Source organism: Gigantopelta aegis, chromosome 7 (assembly GCF_016097555.1).
Source record: "Gigantopelta aegis isolate Gae_Host chromosome 7, Gae_host_genome, whole genome shotgun sequence".
NCBI classification, from domain to species: domain Eukaryota; kingdom Metazoa; phylum Mollusca; class Gastropoda; order Neomphalida; family Peltospiridae; genus Gigantopelta; species Gigantopelta aegis.
This window is the reverse complement of record NC_054705.1, coordinates 4,504,625-4,531,245: the sequence shown is the minus strand read 5'-3', so window position 1 is coordinate 4,531,245 and position 26,621 is coordinate 4,504,625. Positions and strand designations below refer to the sequence as shown.

The 26,621-nt window shown below is 36.4% G+C and overlaps 2 protein-coding genes across 2 annotated transcripts in view; both read left to right on the top strand.

The window, feature by feature from the left end:
- The window catches only part of LOC121377801 (kelch-like protein 3), a 69,353-nt gene extending 61,845 nt beyond the window's left edge, over positions 1 to 7,508 (top strand). Inside the window, exon 2 of the mRNA XM_041505900.1 lies at positions 6,601 to 7,508. Coding sequence (XP_041361834.1) covers positions 6,618 to 7,508 — 891 coding nt within the window. The 5' untranslated portion in view covers positions 6,601 to 6,617. The remainder of the gene's footprint in view (positions 1 to 6,600) is intronic.
- An 11,627-nt stretch (positions 7,509 to 19,135) lies between these two features.
- LOC121377800 (kelch-like protein 25) lies at positions 19,136 to 20,737 on the top strand. The gene has a single exon (XM_041505899.1). It carries the CDS (start codon positions 19,136 to 19,138, stop codon positions 20,735 to 20,737), a length of 1,602 nt encoding a protein of 533 aa, XP_041361833.1.
- Positions 20,738 to 26,621: the final 5,884 nt, after the last annotated feature.

Here is a 26,621-nt window from a genome sequence, read left to right as displayed (position 1 = left end):
TTGTGTACACAATGGGTATTTGTTAAATCTTACAAAACAGTTATTACACGTGGATAAATATAGACACAGAATGTATTAAGCCGCAGATCAATATTACAGGAATGATATTGTGTACACAATGGGTATTTGTTAAATCTTACAAAACAGTTATTACACGTGGATAAATATAGACACAGAATGTATTAAGCCGCAGATCAATATTACAGGAATGATATTGTGTACACAATGGGTATTTGTTAAATCTTACAAAACAGTTATTACACGTGGATAAATATAGACACAGAATGTATTAAGCCGCAGATCAATATTACAGGAATGATATTGTGTACACAATGGGTATTTGTTAAATCTTACAAAACAGTTATTACACGTGGATAAATATAGACACAGAATGTATTAAGCCGCAGATCAATATTACAGGAATGATATTGTGTACACAATGGGTATTTGTTAAATCTTACAAAACAGTTATTACACGTGGATAAATATAGACACAGAATGTATTAAGCCGCAGATCAATATTACAGGAATGATATTGTGTACACAATGGGTATTTGTTAAATCTTACAAAACAGTTATTACACGTGGATAAATATAGACACAGAATGTATTAAGCCGCAGATCAATATTACAGGAATGATATTGTGTACACAATGGGTATTTGTTAAATCTTACAAAACAGTTATTACACGTGGATAAATATAGACACAGAATGTATTAAGCCGCAGATCAATATTACAGGAATGATATTGTGTACACAATGGGTATTTGTTAAATCTTACAAAACAGTTATTACACGTGGATAAATATAGACACAGAATGTATTAAGCCGCAGATCAATATTACAGGAATGATATTGTGTACACAATGGGTATTTGTTAAATCTTACAAAACAGTTATTACACGTGGATAAATATAGACACAGAATGTATTAAGCCGCAGATCAATATTACAGGAATGATATTGTGTACACAATGGGTATTTGTTAAATCTTACAAAACAGTTATTACACGTGGATAAATATAGACACAGAATGTATTAAGCCGCAGATCAATATTACAGGAATGATATTGTGTACACAATGGGTATTTGTTAAATCTTACAAAACAGTTATTACACGTGGATAAATATAGACACAGAATGTATTAAGCCGCAGATCAATATTACAGGAATGATATTGTGTACACAATGGGTATTTGTTAAATCTTACAAAACAGTTATTACACGTGGATAAATATAGACACAGAATGTATTAAGCCGCAGATCAATATTACAGGAATGATATTGTGTACACAATGGGTATTTGTTAAATCTTACAAAACAGTTATTACACGTGGATAAATATAGACACAGAATGTATTAAGCCGCAGATCAATATTACAGGAATGATATTGTGTACACAATGGGTATTTGTTAAATCTTACAAAACAGTTATTACACGTGGATAAATATAGACACAGAATGTATTAAGCCGCAGATCAATATTACAGGAATGATATTGTGTACACAATGGGTATTTGTTAAATCTTACAAAACAGTTATTACACGTGGATAAATATAGACACAGAATGTATTAAGCCGCAGATCAATATTACAGGAATGATATTGTGTACACAATGGGTATTTGTTAAATCTTACAAAACAGTTATTACACGTGGATAAATATAGACACAGAATGTATTAAGCCGCAGATCAATATTACAGGAATGATATTGTGTACACAATGGGTATTTGTTAAATCTTACAAAACAGTTATTACACGTGGATAAATATAGACACAGAATGTATTAAGCCGCAGATCAATATTACAGGAATGATATTGTGTACACAATGGGTATTTGTTAAATCTTACAAAACAGTTATTACACGTGGATAAATATAGACACAGAATGTATTAAGCCGCAGATCAATATTACAGGAATGATATTGTGTACACAATGGGTATTTGTTAAATCTTACAAAACAGTTATTACACGTGGATAAATATAGACACAGAATGTATTAAGCCGCAGATCAATATTACAGGAATGATATTGTGTACACAATGGGTATTTGTTAAATCTTACAAAACAGTTATTACACGTGGATAAATATAGACACAGAATGTATTAAGCCGCAGATCAATATTACAGGAATGATATTGTGTACACAATGGGTATTTGTTAAATCTTACAAAACAGTTATTACACGTGGATAAATATAGACACAGAATGTATTAAGCCGCAGATCAATATTACAGGAATGATATTGTGTACACAATGGGTATTTGTTAAATCTTACAAAACAGTTATTACACGTGGATAAATATAGACACAGAATGTATTAAGCCGCAGATCAATATTACAGGAATGATATTGTGTACACAATGGGTATTTGTTAAATCTTACAAAACAGTTATTACACGTGGATAAATATAGACACAGAATGTATTAAGCCGCAGATCAATATTACAGGAATGATATTGTGTACACAATGGGTATTTGTTAAATCTTACAAAACAGTTATTACACGTGGATAAATATAGACACAGAATGTATTAAGCCGCAGATCAATATTACAGGAATGATATTGTGTACACAATGGGTATTTGTTAAATCTTACAAAACAGTTATTACACGTGGATAAATATAGACACAGAATGTATTAAGCCGCAGATCAATATTACAGGAATGATATTGTGTACACAATGGGTATTTGTTAAATCTTACAAAACAGTTATTACACGTGGATAAATATAGACACAGAATGTATTAAGCCGCAGATCAATATTACAGGAATGATATTGTGTACACAATGGGTATTTGTTAAATCTTACAAAACAGTTATTACACGTGGATAAATATAGACACAGAATGTATTAAGCCGCAGATCAATATTACAGGAATGATATTGTGTACACAATGGGTATTTGTTAAATCTTACAAAACAGTTATTACACGTGGATAAATATAGACACAGAATGTATTAAGCCGCAGATCAATATTACAGGAATGATATTGTGTACACAATGGGTATTTGTTAAATCTTACAAAACAGTTATTACACGTGGATAAATATAGACACAGAATGTATTAAGCCGCAGATCAATATTACAGGAATGATATTGTGTACACAATGGGTATTTGTTAAATCTTACAAAACAGTTATTACACGTGGATAAATATAGACACAGAATGTATTAAGCCGCAGATCAATATTACAGGAATGATATTGTGTACACAATGGGTATTTGTTAAATCTTACAAAACAGTTATTACACGTGGATAAATATAGACACAGAATGTATTAAGCCGCAGATCAATATTACAGGAATGATATTGTGTACACAATGGGTATTTGTTAAATCTTACAAAACAGTTATTACACGTGGATAAATATAGACACAGAATGTATTAAGCCGCAGATCAATATTACAGGAATGATATTGTGTACACAATGGGTATTTGTTAAATCTTACAAAACAGTTATTACACGTGGATAAATATAGACACAGAATGTATTAAGCCGCAGATCAATATTACAGGAATGATATTGTGTACACAATGGGTATTTGTTAAATCTTACAAAACAGTTATTACACGTGGATAAATATAGACACAGAATGTATTAAGCCGCAGATCAATATTACAGGAATGATATTGTGTACACAATGGGTATTTGTTAAATCTTACAAAACAGTTATTACACGTGGATAAATATAGACACAGAATGTATTAAGCCGCAGATCAATATTACAGGAATGATATTGTGTACACAATGGGTATTTGTTAAATCTTACAAAACAGTTATTACACGTGGATAAATATAGACACAGAATGTATTAAGCCGCAGATCAATATTACAGGAATGATATTGTGTACACAATGGGTATTTGTTAAATCTTACAAAACAGTTATTACACGTGGATAAATATAGACACAGAATGTATTAAGCCGCAGATCAATATTACAGGAATGATATTGTGTACACAATGGGTATTTGTTAAATCTTACAAAACAGTTATTACACGTGGATAAATATAGACACAGAATGTATTAAGCCGCAGATCAATATTACAGGAATGATATTGTGTACACAATGGGTATTTGTTAAATCTTACAAAACAGTTATTACACGTGGATAAATATAGACACAGAATGTATTAAGCCGCAGATCAATATTACAGGAATGATATTGTGTACACAATGGGTATTTGTTAAATCTTACAAAACAGTTATTACACGTGGATAAATATAGACACAGAATGTATTAAGCCGCAGATCAATATTACAGGAATGATATTGTGTACACAATGGGTATTTGTTAAATCTTACAAAACAGTTATTACACGTGGATAAATATAGACACAGAATGTATTAAGCCGCAGATCAATATTACAGGAATGATATTGTGTACACAATGGGTATTTGTTAAATCTTACAAAACAGTTATTACACGTGGATAAATATAGACACAGAATGTATTAAGCCGCAGATCAATATTACAGGAATGATATTGTGTACACAATGGGATATTGTGTACACAATGGGTATTTGTTAAATCTTACAAAACAGTTATTACACGTGGATAAATATAGACACAGAATGTATTAAGCCGCAGATCAATATTACAGGAATGATATTGTGTACACAATGGGTATTTGTTAAATCTTACAAAACAGTTATTACACGTGGATAAATATAGACACAGAATGTATTAAGCCGCAGATCAATATTACAGGAATGATATTGTGTACACAATGGGTATTTGTTAAATCTTACAAAACAGTTATTACACGTGGATAAATATAGACACAGAATGTATTAAGCCGCAGATCAATATTACAGGAATGATATTGTGTACACAATGGGTATTTGTTAAATCTTACAAAACAGTTATTACACGTGGATAAATATAGACACAGAATGTATTAAGCCGCAGATCAATATTACAGGAATGATATTGTGTACACAATGGGTATTTGTTAAATCTTACAAAACAGTTATTACACGTGGATAAATATAGACACAGAATGTATTAAGCCGCAGATCAATATTACAGGAATGATATTGTGTACACAATGGGTATTTGTTAAATCTTACAAAACAGTTATTACACGTGGATAAATATAGACACAGAATGTATTAAGCCGCAGATCAATATTACAGGAATGATATTGTGTACACAATGGGTATTTGTTAAATCTTACAAAACAGTTATTACACGTGGATAAATATAGACACAGAATGTATTAAGCCGCAGATCAATATTACAGGAATGATATTGTGTACACAATGGGTATTTGTTAAATCTTACAAAACAGTTATTACACGTGGATAAATATAGACACAGAATGTATTAAGCCGCAGATCAATATTACAGGAATGATATTGTGTACACAATGGGTATTTGTTAAATCTTACAAAACAGTTATTACACGTGGATAAATATAGACACAGAATGTATTAAGCCGCAGATCAATATTACAGGAATGATATTGTGTACACAATGGGTATTTGTTAAATCTTACAAAACAGTTATTACACGTGGATAAATATAGACACAGAATGTATTAAGCCGCAGATCAAGCCATGATTCAAGGCCCCAACTTTGACCTTGCTTATGTTTCTGGGGACAATATTTTTTTTTACAGGTATGCTATTGTGCCCCCCCCCCAAAAAAAAAAAAAAAAAAAAAAAAAAAAAAACACCGCGAGTATTTGTTAAATCTTGGATAAACAACGAATATTTAATAAATATTGAATAAACAACAAACATTTACTAAGAAGAAGTTTGTTTTGTTAAACGACACCACTAAATCACATTGATTTATTAATCATTGGATACTGGATGTCAAACATTTGGAAATTTTTACATAGTCTTAGAGAGGAAACCCTCTATATTTTTCCAGTAGTAGCAACGGATCTTTTATGTGTACTATACCACAGACATGATAGCACATACCACGGCATTTGGTATATTAGTCGTGGTGCATCTTAGATAAACAGCGACGAGTGTTTATTAAATATTAGGTAAACAACGAGTTTTTGTTAAGCCATAGATAACTAAAGAGATGTGTATTTATTAATTCATGGATGAATAACGCTGTGGCGGTATTCATTAATGTGCATTCCTATTTTTCCTCTTTTAATAATAATAATGAATGTTTAAAGATACCCCACCACAAAAATACACATCGGCTATTGGGAGGGAAGAAGGAAATGTTGTATTTAACGACGCACTCAACACATTTTATTTACGGTTATATGGCGTCGAACATATGGTTAAGGACCACACGAATATTGAAAGAGGAAACCCGTTGTCCCCACTTCATGGGATACTCTGTTATATGCACCATCCCACAGACAGGATAGCACATACCACAACCTTTGATATACCAGTCGTGGTGCATTGGCTGGAATGAGAAATAGCCCAATTGGTTCACTGACGGGGATCGATCCCAGACCGACCGCGCATCAAGTGAGCGCTGTACCACTGAGCTACGCCCCGCCAGTGTTGTGAACACGAAATGTCATCAACATCACTTATGATCATGAGTTTCTCATGTGATTATACGTGGATGTTTCTAGAATAATGTTATCAATGATTTGTTTCTTTTCAGTTCATTTCTCCTACATCATGGATAACGCTCAAGCACAACTTCTCGTAAACATCCATGAAGAGATTACCAAAGGTACTTTCACTGACCTACAAATTATATGTAAAGATGGAACAACAACCGGAAGCCGCATCGTACTGGCGGCGATGTCATCATATTTCCGGGCCATGTTCAGTTCTGATATGGCAGAGAGTCAGACGGGCGTCTTGAACCTTCCCACGATGTCGTTGTCGGTGTTGCAAGCTATCATTAAAATGTATTTGTGTGGAGTTAATCTAGTGAATGAAACCAACTGTGTGCAGGTAATGGATGCTGCTGAAATGATGCAGCTTGACCACATCAAAGACATCTGTGACATATTCCTGAAGGAAAGTCTGGTACTGACCGCTGAAAACTGTTTAAATTGGTGGAGACTTTCTAAACTTTACAATTTCCACGATTTGTCGAACCGATCATTATCCTATTTCACTGACAAGTTTCCTGATTTTGTTGAAACAGAAAACGTTGTTCATCTGTCAAAGGAAGAACTTATGGAAATTATTTCAAAAGAAGAGATGACATGTACAGAAGACATCATTCTGAAAGGCGCCATGAAGTGGATTCAGTATAATAACCCGGATCAAGATCATGTCAAACTGATTTTTGAAAACGTGCGTCTAGATATTGTTGATTCACAGTTTCTGATTGACGAAGTGGTGTTTTCAGATACCGTTTGTAAAAATAAATCTGTTCAAGAAATTATACAAAAGGTGCTACGTTCATATCGTGGAGTCACTACTCGATCAAGGTTCAGTCCGGAAATATCTGTTTTCGTTCTCCATCATAATAACACGTCACTACTGTCTTGTTTCACGTCAGACAACAAGTGGGGGGGGGGGGGGGGGGGGGGGGCATTCCTCCAGCGCCAGTAGATCCTGGAATGTGGTATTCAGCAGCAGGTTTGGACGACAAGATCTATATCACTGGCGGTTGTACCAAGACGAAATGTACATTGATATATAACACTGCAAGAAATGTTTGGACAGTAGGTCCAGATCTGAAACATGAACGGTACTGGCACTGTATGGCCACAGCTAACTCTAAAGTGTACTCAATAGGTGGTGGCTGTAGCAACACAATAGAGGTATTGAGCGAGAGTGAGACGCACTGGCAGGTTGTTGGAGATTTGGGATTGAGTCGACATCACGCTTTCCCTGTTACAGTTGGTAAGAACATTCTCGTTATGGGAGGAAGGACAGACTCAGAGGCATCAGATGTTATCCAGTGTTTCAACACCAGAACTCAAACTGTCAGTCAGCTGAACACAAAGTTACCTTGTAGCTCTCAGTCACTAAGAGGCTGTGTTCGCCTCCCAGATGTTTATCTGTTAGACTACGACGGCCACGTGATGCACCTCCATGTCACCAACACAAATGGAGAAATCCAGATTCAGATTAAATCCACAACAGAATGGAAATCATTTCAATATTGTTTTGGTGTAACACACCGAGATGGAAGCTTACTGTCTTTTACAAAAGAAGGAATCGGCAAATTCAACCTCGCTGAAGGTAAAGAAGAACAGAGTACATTCCCTAAGTCACCTAAACGTGGCGTACTGTACAACGTGTGTACGGTGGCCTGTGGGAAAACATCGCGATGATTGTGCATTGATTAATCTCAGTGAGAGAGCTCGCCTCGTGGTCTGAGTGAAAATGAAATGAAAAACAAACACAAACAAGTTATACAAATGCTACAAATCTCTTGTGATTTGAGTTCTCTTTGTTAACAGACGTATACTAGCTGTAGCGACACGTGGTAACAGTACAGTTGTTAAGCTTCACACGGACACGGTCTAATAAACAAACAAGAAATGTCTTAATATTCAGTAATGAATGATAATGCATGGGAGGAACTGAGCGAGAGTGACAATCGCTGGCAGATTGTTGGAGATTTTGGAATTAACAGTTACCCTTGGTGATGAAAAATAAACTCTGCTAAATCAGATGATATCCTGTGTTTCAACATCTGGCCTGACGCTCATTAAACTTTTAGATTTTAGAATCGAGACTCTAATAGAATCTGAGACACTAAAGTCATGGCAACGCCATATAAATTGCATGCGTGTGACGTCATTTTGAGACTGAGTCTGGACTCTAGACGTTTTATAAACACGTGCCTGTAACTCACACTGTCATTCAGCTAACTCGCTGAGAGGCTTTCCATCTGTTCACCTCCCAGATGTTTACCTGCTAGACGACGACTGCCACGTGATGCACCTTCAGGTCACCAACACAGACGGATAAATCGAGATTGATATTAAATCCACAGCTCAATGGAAATTATTATCTTTTCCTGTGGTATAACACCCCGAGTTGGAACCTTGCTGTGTTTTACAAAAGATGGAATTCAATGTTACTAAATGTAAACAGAAAGATACTACATGTCGTAAGCCTCTCAGATGTGGTCCAGTGTACAAGGTATGTACATCATCAAGGCTCGATTATTTTCCATTAAATAATCTTCGAGGGTTCGTGTGTCTCAACGTGACAGCTCGCCCTGTATCACGAGACAATCCTAGTACTACGAACAAATGTACTGAACATTTTATAAGAATTATTGTTCATTAATCTCAGTGTGATTGCTCGCCTTGTGGCCTGAGACAAGATTAGTACTACAAACACAACTGCTGGACACACTGTGAGGGGTGTTCATTGATACTAGTATTTGCATGAGAGGTGTCTTTTATTTGCACTTTTTGGTAAAAAAAAGAAAAAAAGAAAAAATGTCCGGCTCAGAATGGCATTCCAACAATCAAAATATACGTCAGGTGGTATACAAATAAATGACTTTGTAATAAAAACAAAGCGAAAAGCACTTTCTTTTTGATTTGTTTAATTAACTGTAGGTACTTTTCCCCACTGGCGGATCCCTTTATTTAAATATTGTCCTTTAATTTCAATACCTTTCATTTATTCCATCTTCAAGAGCCACTTCATTTAAATATGTATCACAATTTGTTGAACTTATTACATGAGCTTACCCAGGTCTTTATTCAGTGCTTGCTGTTCTAAATTATACTATGTGCTTAAAAAATTCAACGTAATATTTGAAACTCGAAATCATTTGACAGATTTCGAAGAATTTATCAGTACTCACGTAAAATTTTGACTTGTCCATATAATTGAAATATCGAATGCTATTCATAAGGTAAAGGAACACAAAGCATGTGGCTATGATGGACTTTTAAACAAATATTTTATTAATATATGAATGTTTTGATGCCATGTTTGTTGATATTGTTTAATAGTTTTTAAATCTGTTCATTTCCATCATAGTTGGTCAGTTGGATGCATAGTCCCTGTTTCTAAAAAAGGAAATTCCAACGACACGAATAATTATAGAAATGAACAATTGTGTAATTTTGACATGGAAAATAATACTATCACTGACGCCCAGTTTGGTTTTAGAAAACATATGTCCACTGTGGATGCAATTTTCGTTCTACAGTCACTGATAAACAGAGTGTGTAAGGCACGAAAACGGCTTTATTGCTGTTTTGTTGACTACAAAAAAGCATTTGACTTTGTAAATAGATAATATTTATCGTATAAATTAATTAAACAAGGCGTAAGTGGGAAAATGCTTCCTATAATAAGGCCGCTATATCAAAATGTTTAATGTTGTGTAAAATATAATGTAATTTCTGATTTCTTTATATGCAAAAATGGCTTATTTCAAGAAAAGTATTGTCGCCAATATTATTTTTCATGTATGTCAATGACTGTGAAATACAACTAATATCAGACATCTGTCCTTATATCGAAATACAAATGTTAAACATATTCCTATGGTTCTGTTAGCTGAAAAACCAGAAGTGTTACAAAAAATTATTAATTATCTGTTTAATTATACCCAAAACTGGGATTTAACTATCAATACAAATAAAACTAAAACAAAAATTTATTTTAGAAACGGGGGTAAATAACGAGAAAATGAGAAGTGGTACTTTAATGAGTGTGAACTAGAGGTTGTAAATGAATTGATATCGGCGTTTTATGTTTCTATAATGGTAAATTTGCACGTACACAGAAATGATTTGCAGAAAAAGGACGCAAGGCATTATTTTCAATATTGAATGTCTGCAGGAACAATTGCTTCAATATCGAAACAATGCTTGCTGTTTTTTTATACATATATTAATTCTATCCATAGTTATGGTGCTGAAGTTTGTGGCTTTTACTCGGGTCATGATGTTGAAAAAGTACATATATAATTTTGTAACAGATTATTGGGTGTAATAAAACGAACGTGCAACGAATTTGTTTATAGCGAACTGGGACAGTTTCCAATTCCAGTAACAAGGACGGCTAATTTTTAAATATTACGTAACATTATTTTTTTTAGTTTAAAAGGTATGCATGAAGAAATGGCACAATATAACGATTGTTGGTTACTGAACATTAGGCAGGAACTGTATTCACCCTGATTACGCTATATTTGGAATTTATCGTATGTTGACGACAGTATCTACATTATAATCAAAGAAATTATATTAGATAATTTAAGAAATTATGTTGCAGCAAAAGAATGGCAACGCCTAAAGGACTTTTATATCAACATTTATTAAACGAATTTAGACTACCCACATAGTTAAGATTCTCAATGGAAACGCGTTTTACGAAAGAAATATGTATGGTTAGAATATGCGCTCATAAATTAAATGTAGAATCTGGCAGGTATCGAAACTATTGAAAGATCGGAAAGAATATATACTCTGTGTAATGCTAATAAAATAGAAGATGAATGTCACTTTATAATAGTGTCCACAATACAAACATTTACACTGTAAATATATACAAATGTATTATTATAAGCGGCCAAGTGTCTATTGTTTTATACAGTTTTTAACCACCGGTAACAAAAAGGAATTGAGTAACCTATGAAAATATTCAGTGCAAACTAATAAAATTAGAGATCGGTTAATGCAGGATGATAGTTAATGTAATAAATGTAACTTATATCACTTTATTTGTACATGATTATATATAAACCACACCCACCACTGTTTTGCACGTGTGTATTTTGTATAACTATGTTGTATTATTTGTGTTATGTATTCAGCTGATGAGTTGTAAAACTCAAGGTAAATAAAGAACTTGACCTTGAAACTGGTGATGTTCTATTGGTCGATGCTAATTGCAAACTGTTTGGCTAGGATCTACTGATGTGATGATCAGTTATCAAATTCACAACTGACTGAATGTAAATATTTTGGTTTAAACAATATTTATTGCCGTTCAAAAACAGCAGCGGTCTGGGGACAGGCGAAAGCCTACATTAAATTTACTAACAAGGAGGGGAGATAGAAGGAAGACAATGTAAAGGAAGAAAGAGATAAAAGAGGATGAACGGAGTTTTACATTTAAACATTTTACATTATTTAGAATTGCATGTCAGAAGAGAGAGAGAGAGAGAACGAATGTAAATATTTTGGGGTGTGGGTTTGTTATCATGTGTACATAAAGAAAACACATAGGATGTATATAAGAAGTTTGTTTTAACAACGCCACTAGAGACATTGATTTATAAATCATCAGCTTTTGTATGTCAAACATTTGATAACTTTGACATATTCTTAGAGAGGAAGTCCGCTACATTTTTCTTTCCATTAGTAGGAAGAGGTATTTTATATGGACCATCCCAAAGACAGAATAGCACATAACACGTAGTGCGCTGAATAGAAGGTGAAATATCCCAATTGATCCACCGACGGACACAAAGTGAGGGTAAATGAGTTAAATGTGCCTGGGAACATGGCAATATGTACATGGTCCTAATAATCCAAAACCTAGAATTCACGTAATTCTTCCTATGTCAGTGGATCCATTGGACTATTATTTTGATCCAGCCAGTGCACCACGACCAGTATATCAAACGCCGTGGTATGTGCTACCCTGTCTACCAGATGGTGCAAATAAAAGATCCCTTGCTACTACTGAAAACAACAGCTTGTTCTGAATGTGCACGTAAAACCCTGTGACATGACATAACATAATGGTAACATGTAGCCGGTTTCATCTCTAAGACAATACGTCAAAATTACCAAATGTTTGACATCCAGTAGCCGATGAGTCATACATCGATGTGCTCTAGTGGTGACTTGTTGGCAGTTCTGGGACGTGAACCCATAGACGTATGCATCACGTAGGACACTTCCTCACACAACTCTGAATACAATACATCCCTCTAAGTTGAATATCATATTAATATATACAACTCCCACACTCTCCTACGTAGTCCTTATGTCCTGACACCGGAACACTTTCTCCGACAACTCTGAATACAATACATCCCTCTAAGTTGAAAATCATATTAATATATACAACTCCCACACCCTATTCCGTAGTTGTTATGTCCTGACGCCTATTAACAGCCGTCACCAACTATCAACAGTCAAAAAGACCTTACGGCCCTAATCAGTCTGAGTAGAAGTTGTGCGCATTTTTTTGCGGGGTTTTTATTTGTTGTTGGGTTTTCCTTTTTTGTTTTTGTTTCGGGGTTTTCGGTTGTTGGGTTTTTTTTGTAGGTCACTATTTATACTGACAGCCAGCAAGTCTCAGTATGAGTATTTATACCTTATTGTATCACCCGTTCACCATGAAAGCTGAAACGCAAGTTAAGTGCGGTTCTAGAGCAGATCACAGAAGAGGTGTGAGAAACGCCTGAATTCCCCTTGCTTGTTGGGTCTCCTTGATTGCTGTCTCCCACCCCCAACAAAGACACGCTTTTTCCTTCAGTCTGTAGATGGTAGATACTAGGAAATAAGTTGATCGTATCATTTACAACCTCCACCCGGTGACGCAACACCGTCTGGAACATCCCTAGCAACCTGGTCACGCTATCGTGCCGACATTTCTATATTTTCTTACAAATCACCAGTACAGTGTTAACTAAAGTACTAATCAAAATTATACCCAGGTGATTCTCCAGTCTTATATATTAGTTATGAAAATCCTGGGTATTATCATGACCTGTTATGGTATTCAAACAACCGGTCCAAAAAACAATAAATGACCTGTTATAGATAGAAATGTGAGATGTATTTACAATTTTACTGCAAAACGTATGTAATTTGAAACAGACTATAACACCCAGATTGATATTGATTACACCTGACAGGTGAAATTACAAGTACTAAGTGTAAGAATACACAGCAGTCCAGCATATTAAATCAAATAACTAAAATAATTATATAAATTTGCAAACAACAAAATTACTGTTGTTGTATCCAGAATAAATAATATTTTAAAATCTTAATCTCACAAAGCAGTTTATTAAACTTCATTGTATTGGGGACAGGTGTATTATTTCTGGTATCAATATTATACGAGGGGCTGCAGTCTCGGTTACAGTTAGTAAACTTGTGAAAGCAGTTTATTCCTTTTTCCATCTGGAGAATAAGAGAGGGAAATTGCGTATAACTTTCCCTTGCTGGTATTCGAAAAAGAGTAGCCCTGTCAGGAGTAATCGACAGCGGGTTTATAGTCTGTTTCAAAGTTCTGTGTGGTGCAGTAACCATTGTCCGACGCATCATATAACCGTCTATAACAGGTGTTTTATTGCGTCGTTTTTTGAACCATTTCCTTCCGTGAATCCTACAGGTAAGTAAAGTTTGTATTTTATGGTTTTAAATCACTCTGGTTCATAACACTATGTAACCTTTGCTGATAAAATACACTGTCGCAATTGTGAAGCACATACCAAGGTCTGATATATCAATCGTGTGGCACAGAACAGAGGGTCATTCTGTAGGTCAATTTTTACTGGAAACCAGCTGTCGCCAAGGCTACTCTTATTTACGATTTATAGCTTATTGTATTACCTTCCCACAGAAAGGAAAGCAAGATTAAGGGCGCAGATCACAGGAGAGGTAGAAACGCCTGAATTATCACTGGTTGTTGGGTCTCCTTGATTTGTCCCCACCCCCAACAAAGGAGCACGCTTTCTCTTTCAGTCTGTAGATGGTAGATACTGGGAAATAACTTGCCTCGTATCATTTACAACCTCCACCCGGTGACGCGACTCTGGAACATCCCTAGCAAGCTGGTCACACTATCGTGATGACATTTCTATATTTTCTTACATGGGTATAATTACTAGTACAGTGTTAATTAGTACATAAAACATATGTACGTTTAATAGGACTAATAAAACACACTATGACGAGTTTAATGTTTACAAGTGTGGCAAGTACACAATAAAAATTCTTTGACGATCAATAATTTATTGTCGGACAAGTATATTTGGAGCACAACGAGTAGGTTAGGTCAACTTGACTCTAGTCGGAAGCTGTTGATTTATTATCACATATAACACGAATAGAGCTACAGGGTATACGTGTCTGCGGGGTTGGGTCTTACATTCTGGCGACCAAAAGTAAATTTGTTTTTGTTTTACGACACCAGTAGAGGACATTGATTTTATTAATCATCGGCTACTGGAAGGAAGGAAGGAAATGTTTTATTTAACGACGCACTAAATACATTTTATTTACGTTTATACGGCGTCAGACATATGGATAAAGACCACACAGATATGTAGGGAGGAAACCCGCTTTCTCCACTTCATGGACTAGTCTTTTCGATTAGCAGTGAGGGATTTTTTATATGCACCATCCCATAGACACAATAGCACATAGTGGACAGTTTACCACTGGGCTACGTCCCGCCCCTTATTCTCTCATATAACCCGAATAAGCCTGCAGCCGGCCTCGGTAGGGTTGTGGTTAAGCCATCGGATATAAGGCTGGTAGGTACAGGGTTCGCAACCCGATACCGACTCACACCCAGAGCGAGTTTTTACTACTAAATGGGTAGATGTAAGACCACTACACCCTCTTCTCTCTCACTAACCACTAACAATTAACAACTAACCTACTGTCCTGGACAGACAGCCCAGATAGCTGAGGTGTGTACTCAGGACAGCTTGCTTGAACCTTAATTGGATATAAGCACGGACATACGTTGAACTGTATGAAATGAAATTTGGCTACAGGGCACATGGCACATGGCAGGGAGGGAAGGGGTAGGAAGGGAGGGGGTGTCAGCCTACTTTCTGTAGTGCTGGTTTCAATGAACCGACTTACACGTACTACTGCTGACAAATGTACTGACGATAAGAAGACCAAGTGACACACCCAAACACCCGCCCTAGTTTCGCTGGTTCTGTCGTATTTCAACTTAGCACAGGGGCTGTACGGTGGATAAAACAATCAGGGTAATGTGTGTGTTTACCCCCCCTCACCCCCCCCAACCCACACACACTGGATTGTATCGTGTACCATTTTTGGTGTTTTTCTGTGTGGTCGCGGTGTGTATTATAGTAACACTGTTATTGAGTACATACATACTCGATGAACACGTCCGAATAATGTTTCGCTGGTTCTGTCGTACTTCGACAAAACAGGGGCCGTTGGATTGTGTGTATATCCCCCCCCCCCCCACCCCAAACATTAAGCTATATGTAATGATTAACAATGGTCGCGGTGGGGTCGTGTATACACAAGAAGACCATGACAATTGCACCCACCCGCCCTAGTTTCAACTGGTTCTGTCCAAATTAGCACCCGGTGGATAAAAGACCCTCCCTCCCACCCAAAAACTAAATTAAATAACGAAATCGTGTGCCGAGTAAATAATGTATAAATATGGGATTATTGTAATGATTAACAATATACACAAATCATCCACCCCAGCACACACAAAAAAAAAATAATAATAAAAGAAGACCCAAGTGATACACCCAAACACCCGCCCTAGTAAAAAACAAAAAAAAAAAAAAAAAAAAAATAATAATAAAAAAATAATAATAATAATAATAATAAAACAATTTTTTAAATGGGAGTGTGCTGCGTGTATCCGCTCCGACAATTCGTGCATGCAGGTTTCTGCAGCCTCATGGTCTCCTCTTCCACCCCGTGATGTGCTGGGTGTATCCTCTCCGACAATTCATGCATACAGGTTGCTGCAGCCTCATATGGTCTCCTCTTCCACCCCGTGATGTTCTGTGTGTATTCTCTCTGACAATTCGTGCATGCAGGTTCCTGCAGCCTCATGGTCTCCTCTTCCACCCCGGGATGTCCTGTGTGTATTCTCTCTGACAATTCGTGCATACAGGTTGCTGCAGCCTCATGGTCTCCTCTTCCACCCCGGGATGTTCTGTGTGTGTGATCCCAGGGTTAACTAATAAAACGGACATTGCACAGTGGTTTCTATATTGTGTGGATTTTATATAGTTGATATCTAGGCTATATTATGAAATTGTTATATCGGTCAGGAGGTTACACAGACGAGATTCACCACAATTCGCTGATGCTTTACTTCATTTTAACTTTATTTTCGTGTGTATAGCCAATTAAGTTTCAAGCACGCTGTCCTGGGCACATACCTCCCTCAGCTATCTGGACTGTCTGTCCAGAACAGTGCGTTAGTTGTTAGTGGTTAGTGAGAGAAAAAGAGGGTTTAGTGGTCTTACATCTTCTCACTGAAAAGTTAAAACTTGCTCTGGATGGGAGCCGGTCCCGGGTTACGAAACCTGTACCTGCCAGCCTTGTGTCTGACGGCCTAACCGCGACGCTATCGAGGCCAGTACTCGGTAATGACAAAAAGCTATTTCTAAACATTGTATTCATAACTTGGAACCACCTCAACTCGCTAATGAGACAAAACGCTATTTCCTTCAGTCCTTTTGTAAACATTCTTTATTTCCCAGCTTGATACACGATGGGCTCATTTGGCTATTTCTTGTTCCAGCCAGTGCACCACGACTGTGGCATGTGCTATCCTGTCTGAGGGATGGTGCGTATAGAAAAATCCCTTGCTACTAATGGGAAAATGTAACGGGTTTCCTCTTTAAAACTATATTATTTCAAAATTGCCAAATGTTTCACATCCAATACCCAATGTTAAAATAAATCAATGTGCTCTAATGGCGTCGTTGAACAAAACAAACTTCTTTTTTTTCATTGTTGTTATACATAATCAAGTTATCGAACAAAACAGTTATTACACTTGGATAAATATAGAGACACAGAATGTATTAAGCCGCAAATCAATATTACAGGAATGATATTGTGTACATAATGTGTATTTTTAAAATCTTACCCCCCCCCCCCCCAAACAAAAAAACAACCAAAAAACAAAAAAAAACAACAACAAACAAACAAAAAACAAACAAACATAAAACAACAAAAAACAACAACAAAACAACAACAACAAAGAAACAAAAACACCACGAGTATTTGTTAAATCTTTGATAAAAAAAACTAATATTTACTAAGAAGTTTGTTTTGTTTAACGACACCACTAAATCACATTGATTTATTAATCATTGGATATTGGATGTCAAACATTTGGTAATTTTGACATAGTCTTAGAAAGGAAACCCGCTATATTTTTCCAGTAGTAGCAACTGATCTTTTATATGTACTATCCTACAGGAAGTACATACCACGGAATTTGATGTACCAGTCGTGGTTCACTGGCTGGAGCGAGAAATAACCCATTGGGTCCACTGACGGGGATTGACCCCAAACCGATCGCGCATCAAGCAAGCAAACAATGTGTATTTGTTAAATTGAGGATACGCAACATATATTTATTAAATTTTGGATGAAAAACGGGTATTTGTTCAATCTTAGATAAAGTGTCTTTTGTTTAACGATACACATGTACCACTATTGTTATTTTGACATTTAGTCTTAGAGAGGAGATTCGCTACACGTTTCCATTAATAGCAAGGGATTTTTTTATAGGCACCGTCCCACAGACAAGATACCACGCCTTTTGATATACCAGTCGTGGTGCATCTTAGTTAACAATGACGAGTGTTTATTAAATCTTAGGTAAACAACGAGTTTTTGTTAACCCATAGATAAATAAAGAGATTTGTATTTATTAATTCATGGATGAATAACTCCGTTTTTTCTTTTGTTTTGTTTTGTGGGGGGTTTTGTGGGGGTTTTTGGGTTGTTTCTTTGTTTTTTGTTTTTTATAATAATGAATGTTTAACGATACCCAACCACAAAAATAGGCATCGCCTATTGGGAAAGAAAGAAGGAAATGTTTATTTAACGACGCACTCAACACATTGTTTGTACGGTTATATGGCGTCGGACATATGGTTAAGGACCACACAGGTATTGAGAGAGGAAACCCGCTGTCGCCTCTTCATAGGCTACTCTTTTCGATTAGCAGCAAGGAATCGTTTGTATGCGCCATCCCACAGACAGGATAGTACATACCACGGCCTTTGTCACACCAGTTGTGGAGCACTGGCTGGAATGAGAAATAGCCCAATCGTTCTACCGACGGGGATCGATCTTAGACCAACCGCGCATCAAGCGAACGCTTTACCACTGAGCTACGTACCGCCAGTGCTATGAACATGACATGTCATCAACTTCATTTATGATCTTGAGTTTCTCGTGGGATATAGCCTGGACGTTTCTAACATATTGTTATTAATGTTTTGTTTCTTTTCAGTTCAGTTGTCTTATATGATGGAGACCGCTCAAGCACACCTCCTCGTAAACATCCATGAAGAGATTACAAAAGGTACTTTCACTGACCTACAAATTATATGTAAAGACGGAACAACGACCGGAAACCGCATCGTACTGGCGGCGATGTCATCATATTTCCGGGTCATGTTCAGTTCTGATATGGCAGAGAGTCAGACGGGCGTCTTGAACCTTCCCACGGTGTCTTTGTCGGTGTTGCAAGCTATCATCAAAATGTGTTTGTGTGGAATTAATCTAGTGAATGAAACCAACTGTGTTGAGGTATTGGATGCTGCTGAGATGATGCAGCTTGACCACATCAAAGACATCTGTGACATATTCCTGAAGGATAGCCTAGTACTGACAGGTGACAACTGTCTAAATTGGTGGAGACTTTCTAAACTTTACAATTTGCACGATTTGTCCAACCGATCATTATCCTGTTTGGCTGACGAGTTTGCTGATTTTGTTGAAACAGAAAACGTTGTTCAGCTGTCAAAGGAAGAACTTATGGAAATCATTTCAAAAGAAGAGATGAAATGTACAGAAGACATCATTCTGAAAGGCGCCATGAAGTGGATTGAGCATAATAACCCGGATCAAGATGATGTGAAACTGATTTTTGAAAACGTGCGTCTAGATATTTTTGATTCACAGATTCTGATTGACCAAGTGGTGTTTTCAGACATTGTTTCTAAAAATAAATCTGTCCAAGAAATGATACAGAAAGAGTTACATTCACATCGACAAGTTACAGCTCGTACACGGGTCAGTCCCAAGATACCTGAAGTTTTCGTTCTCCTTTATAACAAGACGTCACTTCTGTCTTGTTTCACGTCAGACGACAAGTGGGAGGACGTTCCACCAGCACCAGTAGATCCTGGAGAGTGGTATTCAGCAGCAGGTCTGGACGACAAGATCTATATCACTGGCGGTCTTAACAAGAAGAAATGTACATTGATATATAACACCGCGAGAAAGGTGTGGACAGTAGGTCCAGATCTCACACATGACCACAGCGGTCACTGTATGGTCACAGCTAACTCTAAAGTGTACTCGATAGGTGGTGCTTATAGCAGCAAAATAGAGGTATTGAACGAGAGTGAGACGTACTGGCAGGTTGTTCGAGATTTGGGATTGACACGATATAACTCTTTCCCTTTTACAGTTGGTGAGAACATTCTCGTTATCGGAGGAAACACATCCTCAGGCGGATCAGATGTTATCCAGTGTTTTAACACCACAACTCTCACTGTCAGTCAGCTGAATATAAAGTTACCTTGTAGCTCTGATTCACTAAGAGGCTGTGTTCACCTCCCAGATGTTTATCTGTTAGACACCGAAGGCCACGTGATGCACCTCCAGGTCACCAACACGGGTGGAGAAATCAAGATTCAGGTTAAATCCACAGCAGAATGGAAATCATTTAGATACTGCTTTGGTATAACACACCGAGACGGAAGCTTGTTGTGTTTTACAAAAGATGGAATCAGCAAATTCAACCTCGCTGAAGGTATACAAGAACAGAGTACATTCCCTAAGTCACCTAGAAGTGACGTAGTGTACGACATGTGTACGGTGTCCTGTGGGAAAACATCGTGATGATTGTGCATTGATTAATCTCAGAGAGAGAGCTCGCCTCGTGGTTTGAGTAAAAATGAAATGAAAAACAAACACAAAACAGTTATACAAATGCTACAAATCTCTTGTGATTTGGGGTTCTCATTGTCAGCAGACGTATACTAGCTGTAGTGACATGCTGTAACAGTACAATTGTTAAGCTCGACACGGACACGGTCTAACAAACCAACAAGAAATGTCTTAATATTCAATAAGGAATGATAATGCATGGGATGAACTGAGCGAGAGTGACAATCGCTGGCAGATTGTTGGAGATTTTGGAATTAACAGTTACCCTTGGTGATGAAAAATAAACTCTGCTAAATCAGATGATATCATGTGTTTCCACATCTGGACTGGTACTTATAAAACTGTTAGATTCTAGGCTCGAGACTCTAATACAATCTGAGACACTAAAGTCGTGGCAACGCCATATAAATTGCATGCGTGTGACGTCATTTGAGACTGAGTCTGGACTCTAAATGTTTTATAAGCACGTGCCTGTAACTCACACTGTCAGTCAGCTAACTCGCAATACGTTCCTAATCACATAATAAAAGTAGTATAATTTGCACGAATTATACTACTGATAAACTGCTGTAAATCAAGAACATTTTGCGAACAACAAAGTATTGCGAACACTGTGAATAAACAATGATCACAATGTTTCCGAGCTTTAACAAGATGAAGCTGGAACATCCTTTAGTTTCGATAGGAGTGAGAACGTGTTTCGTGTTATCCATTGCCAATGAGTTTTGTTTTGTTTAATGACGCCATTGTAGCACATTGATTATTAATCATCGACTATTGGGTGTCAAACATTTGATAATTTTTACAAATAACCTTGGAGAGGAAACCCGCTACAATTATCCATCAGTAACAAGGGATCGTTTATGTGCACGATCCACAGACAGGGTAGCACATACCACGGCCTTTGATTATCTATCGTGGTTCCGTGGCTGGAACGAGAAATAACCCAATGGGTCCACCAACGGGGATTAACCCCAAACCGACCGCGCATCAAGCTTTACCACCCGAGTGGCTTCGAATCCATTCTCGTGGCTTCGAATCCATTCTCGTGGCTTCGAATCCCATTCTCGTGGCTTCGAATCCCATTCTCGTGGCTTCGAATCCCATTCTCGTGGCTTCGAATCCCATTCTCGTGGCTTCGAATCCCATCCTCGTGGCTTCGAATCCCATCCTCGTGGCCAATGTGTAACAACTTCAAGAAGAAGAATAATAAAGAAAATCCCCACTTAAATCCCAGGACAGACAACACAAGATAAAACAATTTAACAAGTGACCACCTCCAGTCATGAATTCCGTTATATAGTAGAAGGAAGAAGGTCATTGGACAGTTAGGAAACTAACTTTTATTACCAATACAAAATACGACACGATGTTATTAGAAGGAAGGAAGGAAAGGTTTTATTTAACGACGCACTCAACACATTTTATTTACGGTTATATGGCGTCAGAGAAGAAACCCGCTGTCGCCACATCATGGGTTACTCTTTTCGATTAACATCAAGGGATCTTTTATATGCACCATCATACAGACAGGGTAGTACATACCACGGCCTTTGATATACCAGTCGTGGTGCACTGGCTGGAACGAGAAATAGCCCAAATGGGCCATATTTCTTTAATTTCAGCGATTCAATCGTTTGATACAATTCGTATAACCAGCCTCGGTGGTGTTGTGGTTAGGCCATCGGTCTACAGGCTGGTAGGTACTGGGTTCGGATCCCAGTCGAGGCATGGGATTTTTAATCCAGATACCGACTCCAAATCCTGAACGAGTGCTTCGCAAGGCTCAATGGGTAGGTGTAAACCACTTGTACCGACCAGTGATCCATGGTTTGTGCTATCCTGCCTGTGGGAAGCGCAAATAAAAGACTCCTTGCAGCCTGTCGTAAAAGAGTAGCCTATGTGGTGACTGCGGGTTTCCTCTAAAAAACAGTGTCAGAATATCCATATGTTTGATGTCCAATAGCCGATGATAAGATGAAAAAATCAATGTGCTCTAGTGGCGTCGTTAAATAAAACAAACTTTACTTTTTTTTTACAATTCGTTTTCGTGTTATATCGCTTTATTTCAACGACCCATTTTTAACACAATTTTATTTCAGCGAATCAGTCTTTTAAAACAATTTGTTTTCGTGGGTTTTTTCCAGGTTTTTTTTTTTTCAATGACCGAGTTTTTAATAATTTGTTTTTACAGTGTTATATCTCTTTATTTCAGCGAAGTGCATGCGAAACGTCTATTCGTTTTATCTAGCTGCTAACATTTCTCAAATATAGTTCACTTCGCAAATGTCTTCAACATTCTACAGTACGCCTCTTTGTCTACAGGTTTCGGTTACAATTCCTAAATACAAACCATTTTGAATATATTGAAATATGTTCTAAAGTCACTACATTGCACTGTTTTCTGGTTACGTCTAGCTATAAAACTTTCTCAAATACAAGGGGTTTTTTTTAATATCTTCACAAATGAAGCTAAAAAGATAAAGTTTGTTTTGTTTAACGACACCACTGGAGCACATTGATTAATCAACCATCGCGTATGGGATGTCAAAAAATTTGATAATTCTGACTCGTAGTCAACAGAGGAAACCCGCTACATTTGTCCTAATGCAGCAAGGAAGCTTCTATAAGAACTTTCTCACAGACATGAAAGCACACACCACTAGGTAAACGCGTCTCTCTTATGTTTACTTTTTTCACTGCTATGTAAACACGTTTTTCATATGTTTACAATGTTCAATCATAGGTAAAGACGTCTGTCATATGGCTACTATATTCAATGCTAGGTAAATGCGTCTGTCATAAGTTTACTATATTCAACGCTAGGTAAACATATATCTCATATGTTTACAATTATCCAATGCTTTGTAAATGCGTCTGTCATATGTTTACTATATACAATGCTAGGTAAACGCGTCTGTCTTATGTTTACTTTTTACACTGCTATGTAAACACGTTTTTGATGTTTACAATTTTCAATCCTAGGTAAAGACATCTGTCATATGGTTACTATATTCAATGCTAGGAAAACATGTCTGTCATATGTTTACAATATTCAATGCTAGGTAAATGCGTCTGTCATATGTTTACTATATTCAACGCTAGGTAAACATATATGTCATATGTTTACAATTATCCAATGCTATGTAAATGCGTCTGTCATATGTGTACTATATACAATGCTAGGTAAATGCGTCTCTCTTATGTTTACTTTTTTCAATGCTATGTAAACACGTTTTTCATATGTTTACAATTTTCAATCCTAGGTAAAGACGTCTGTCATATGGTTACTATATTCAATGTTAGGTAAACATGTCTGTCATATGTTTACAATATTCAATGATAGGTAAACACGTCTGTCATATGTTTACAATATCCAATGCTAGGTAAACATGTCTGTTATATGTTTACAATTATCCAGTGCTATGTAAACACGTGTTTCATATGTTTACAATTTTCAATCCTAGGTAAAGACATCTGTTATATGGATATTATATTCAATGCTAGGTAAACACGTCTGTCATATGTTTACAATATTCAATGCTAGGTAACTGCGTCTGTCATATGTTTACTATATTCAACGCTAGGTAAACATGTCTGTCATATGTTTACAGTTATCCAATCCTTTGTAAATGCGTCTGTCATATGTTTACCATATACAATGCTAGGTAAACACGTATGTCATATGTTTACTATTTTCACTGCTATGTAAACACATCTGTCATATGTTTGCCATTTTCAATGCTACGTAAACACGTATGTCATATATTTACTATTTTCACTACTAGTTCAAAACGTACGTCATATGTTTACGATTGTCAATGCTAGGTAAACATGTATGTCATATGTTTACTATTTTCAATGCCAGGTAAACATGTATGTCATATGTTTACTGTTTTCAATGCTAGGTAAACACGTATGTCATATGTTTACTATTGCACACCTAGGTAAACACATCTGTCATATGTTTACTATTTTCACATCTACATAAACACGTCTGTCATATATTTACTATTTTGACTACTAGGTAAACACTTCTGTCATATGTTTACTATTTCACACCTAGGTAAACACGTATGTCATATGTTTACTATTTCACACCTAGGTAAACACGTATGTCATATGTTTACTATTTCACACCTAGGTAAACACGTCTTTCATATATTTACTATTTTGACTACTAGGTAAACACGTATGTCATATGTTTACTATTTCACACCTAGGTAAACACGTATGTCATATGTTTACTATTTTGACGACTAGATAAACACGTCTGTCATATGTTTACTATTTTGACTACTAGGTAAACACGTCTGTCATATGTTTACTATTTCACACCTAGGTAAACACGTATGTCATATGTTTACTATTTTGACGACTAGATAAACACGTCTGTCATATGTTTACTATTTTGACTACTAGGTAAACACGTCTGTCATATGTTTACTATTTTGACTACTAGGTAAATACGTCTGTCATATGTTTACTATTTCACACCTAGGTAAACACGTCTGTCATATATTTACTATTTTGACTACTAGGTAAACACGTCTGTCATATGTTTACTATTTTGACTGCTAGGTAAACACGTCTGTCATATGTTTACTATTTCACACCTAGGTAAACACGTCTGTCATATGTTTACTATTTTGACTACTAGGTAAACACGTCTGTCATATATTTACTATTTTGACTACTAGGTAAACACTTCTGTCATATGTTTACTATTTCACACCTAGGTAAACACGTATGTCATATGTTTACTATTTCACACCTAGGTAAACACGTATGTCATATGTTTACTAGTTTGACTACTAGGTAAACACGTCTGTCATATGTTTACTATTTTGACTACTAGGTAAACACGTCTCTCATATGTTTACTATTTCACACCTAGGTAAACACGTCTGTCACATATTTACTCTTTTGACTACAAGGTAAACACGTCTGTCATATGGTTACTATTTCACACCTAGGTAAACACGTCTGTCATATGTTTACTATTTCACACCTAGGTAAACACGTCTGTCATATGTTTACTATTTCACACCTAGGTAAACACGTCTGTCACATATTTACTCTTTTGACTACAAGGTAAACACGTCTGTCATATGGTTACTATTTCACACCTAGGTAAACACGTCTGTCATATGTTTACTATTTCACACCTAGGTAAACACGTCTGTCATATGTTTACTATTTCACACCTAGGTAAACACGTCTGTCATATATTTATATTTTGACTACTAGGTGAACACGTCTGTCATATGTTTACTATTTTGACTGCTAGGTAAACACTTCTGTCATATGTTTACTATTTCACACCTAGGTAAACACGTATGTCATATGTTTACTATTTTGACTACTAGGTAAACACGTCTGTCATATGTTTACTATTTTGACTACTAGGTAAACACGTATGTCATATGTTTACTATTTTGACTACTAGGTAAACACGTCTCTCATATGTTTACTATTTCACACCTAGGTAAACACGTCTGTCATATATTTACTCTTTTGACTACAAGGTAAACACGTCTGTCATATGGTTACTATTTCACACCTAGGTAAACACGTCTGTCATATGTTTACTATTTCACACCTAGGTAAACACGTCTGTCATATGTTTACTATTTCACACCTAGGTAAACACGTCTGTCATATGTTTACTATTTTGACTACTAGGTAAACACGTCTGTCATATGTTTACTATTTTACACCTAGGTAAACACGTTTGTCATATATTTACTATTTTGACTACTAGGTAAACACGTCTGTCATATGTTTACTATTTTGACTGCTAGGAAAACACGTCTGTCATATGTTTACTATTTCA

Coding starts and splice junctions, on each gene's coding strand:
- LOC121377800 (XM_041505899.1), top strand. CDS start 19,136: ATGGAGACCGCTCAAGCACACCTCCTCGTAAACATCCATGAAGAGATT.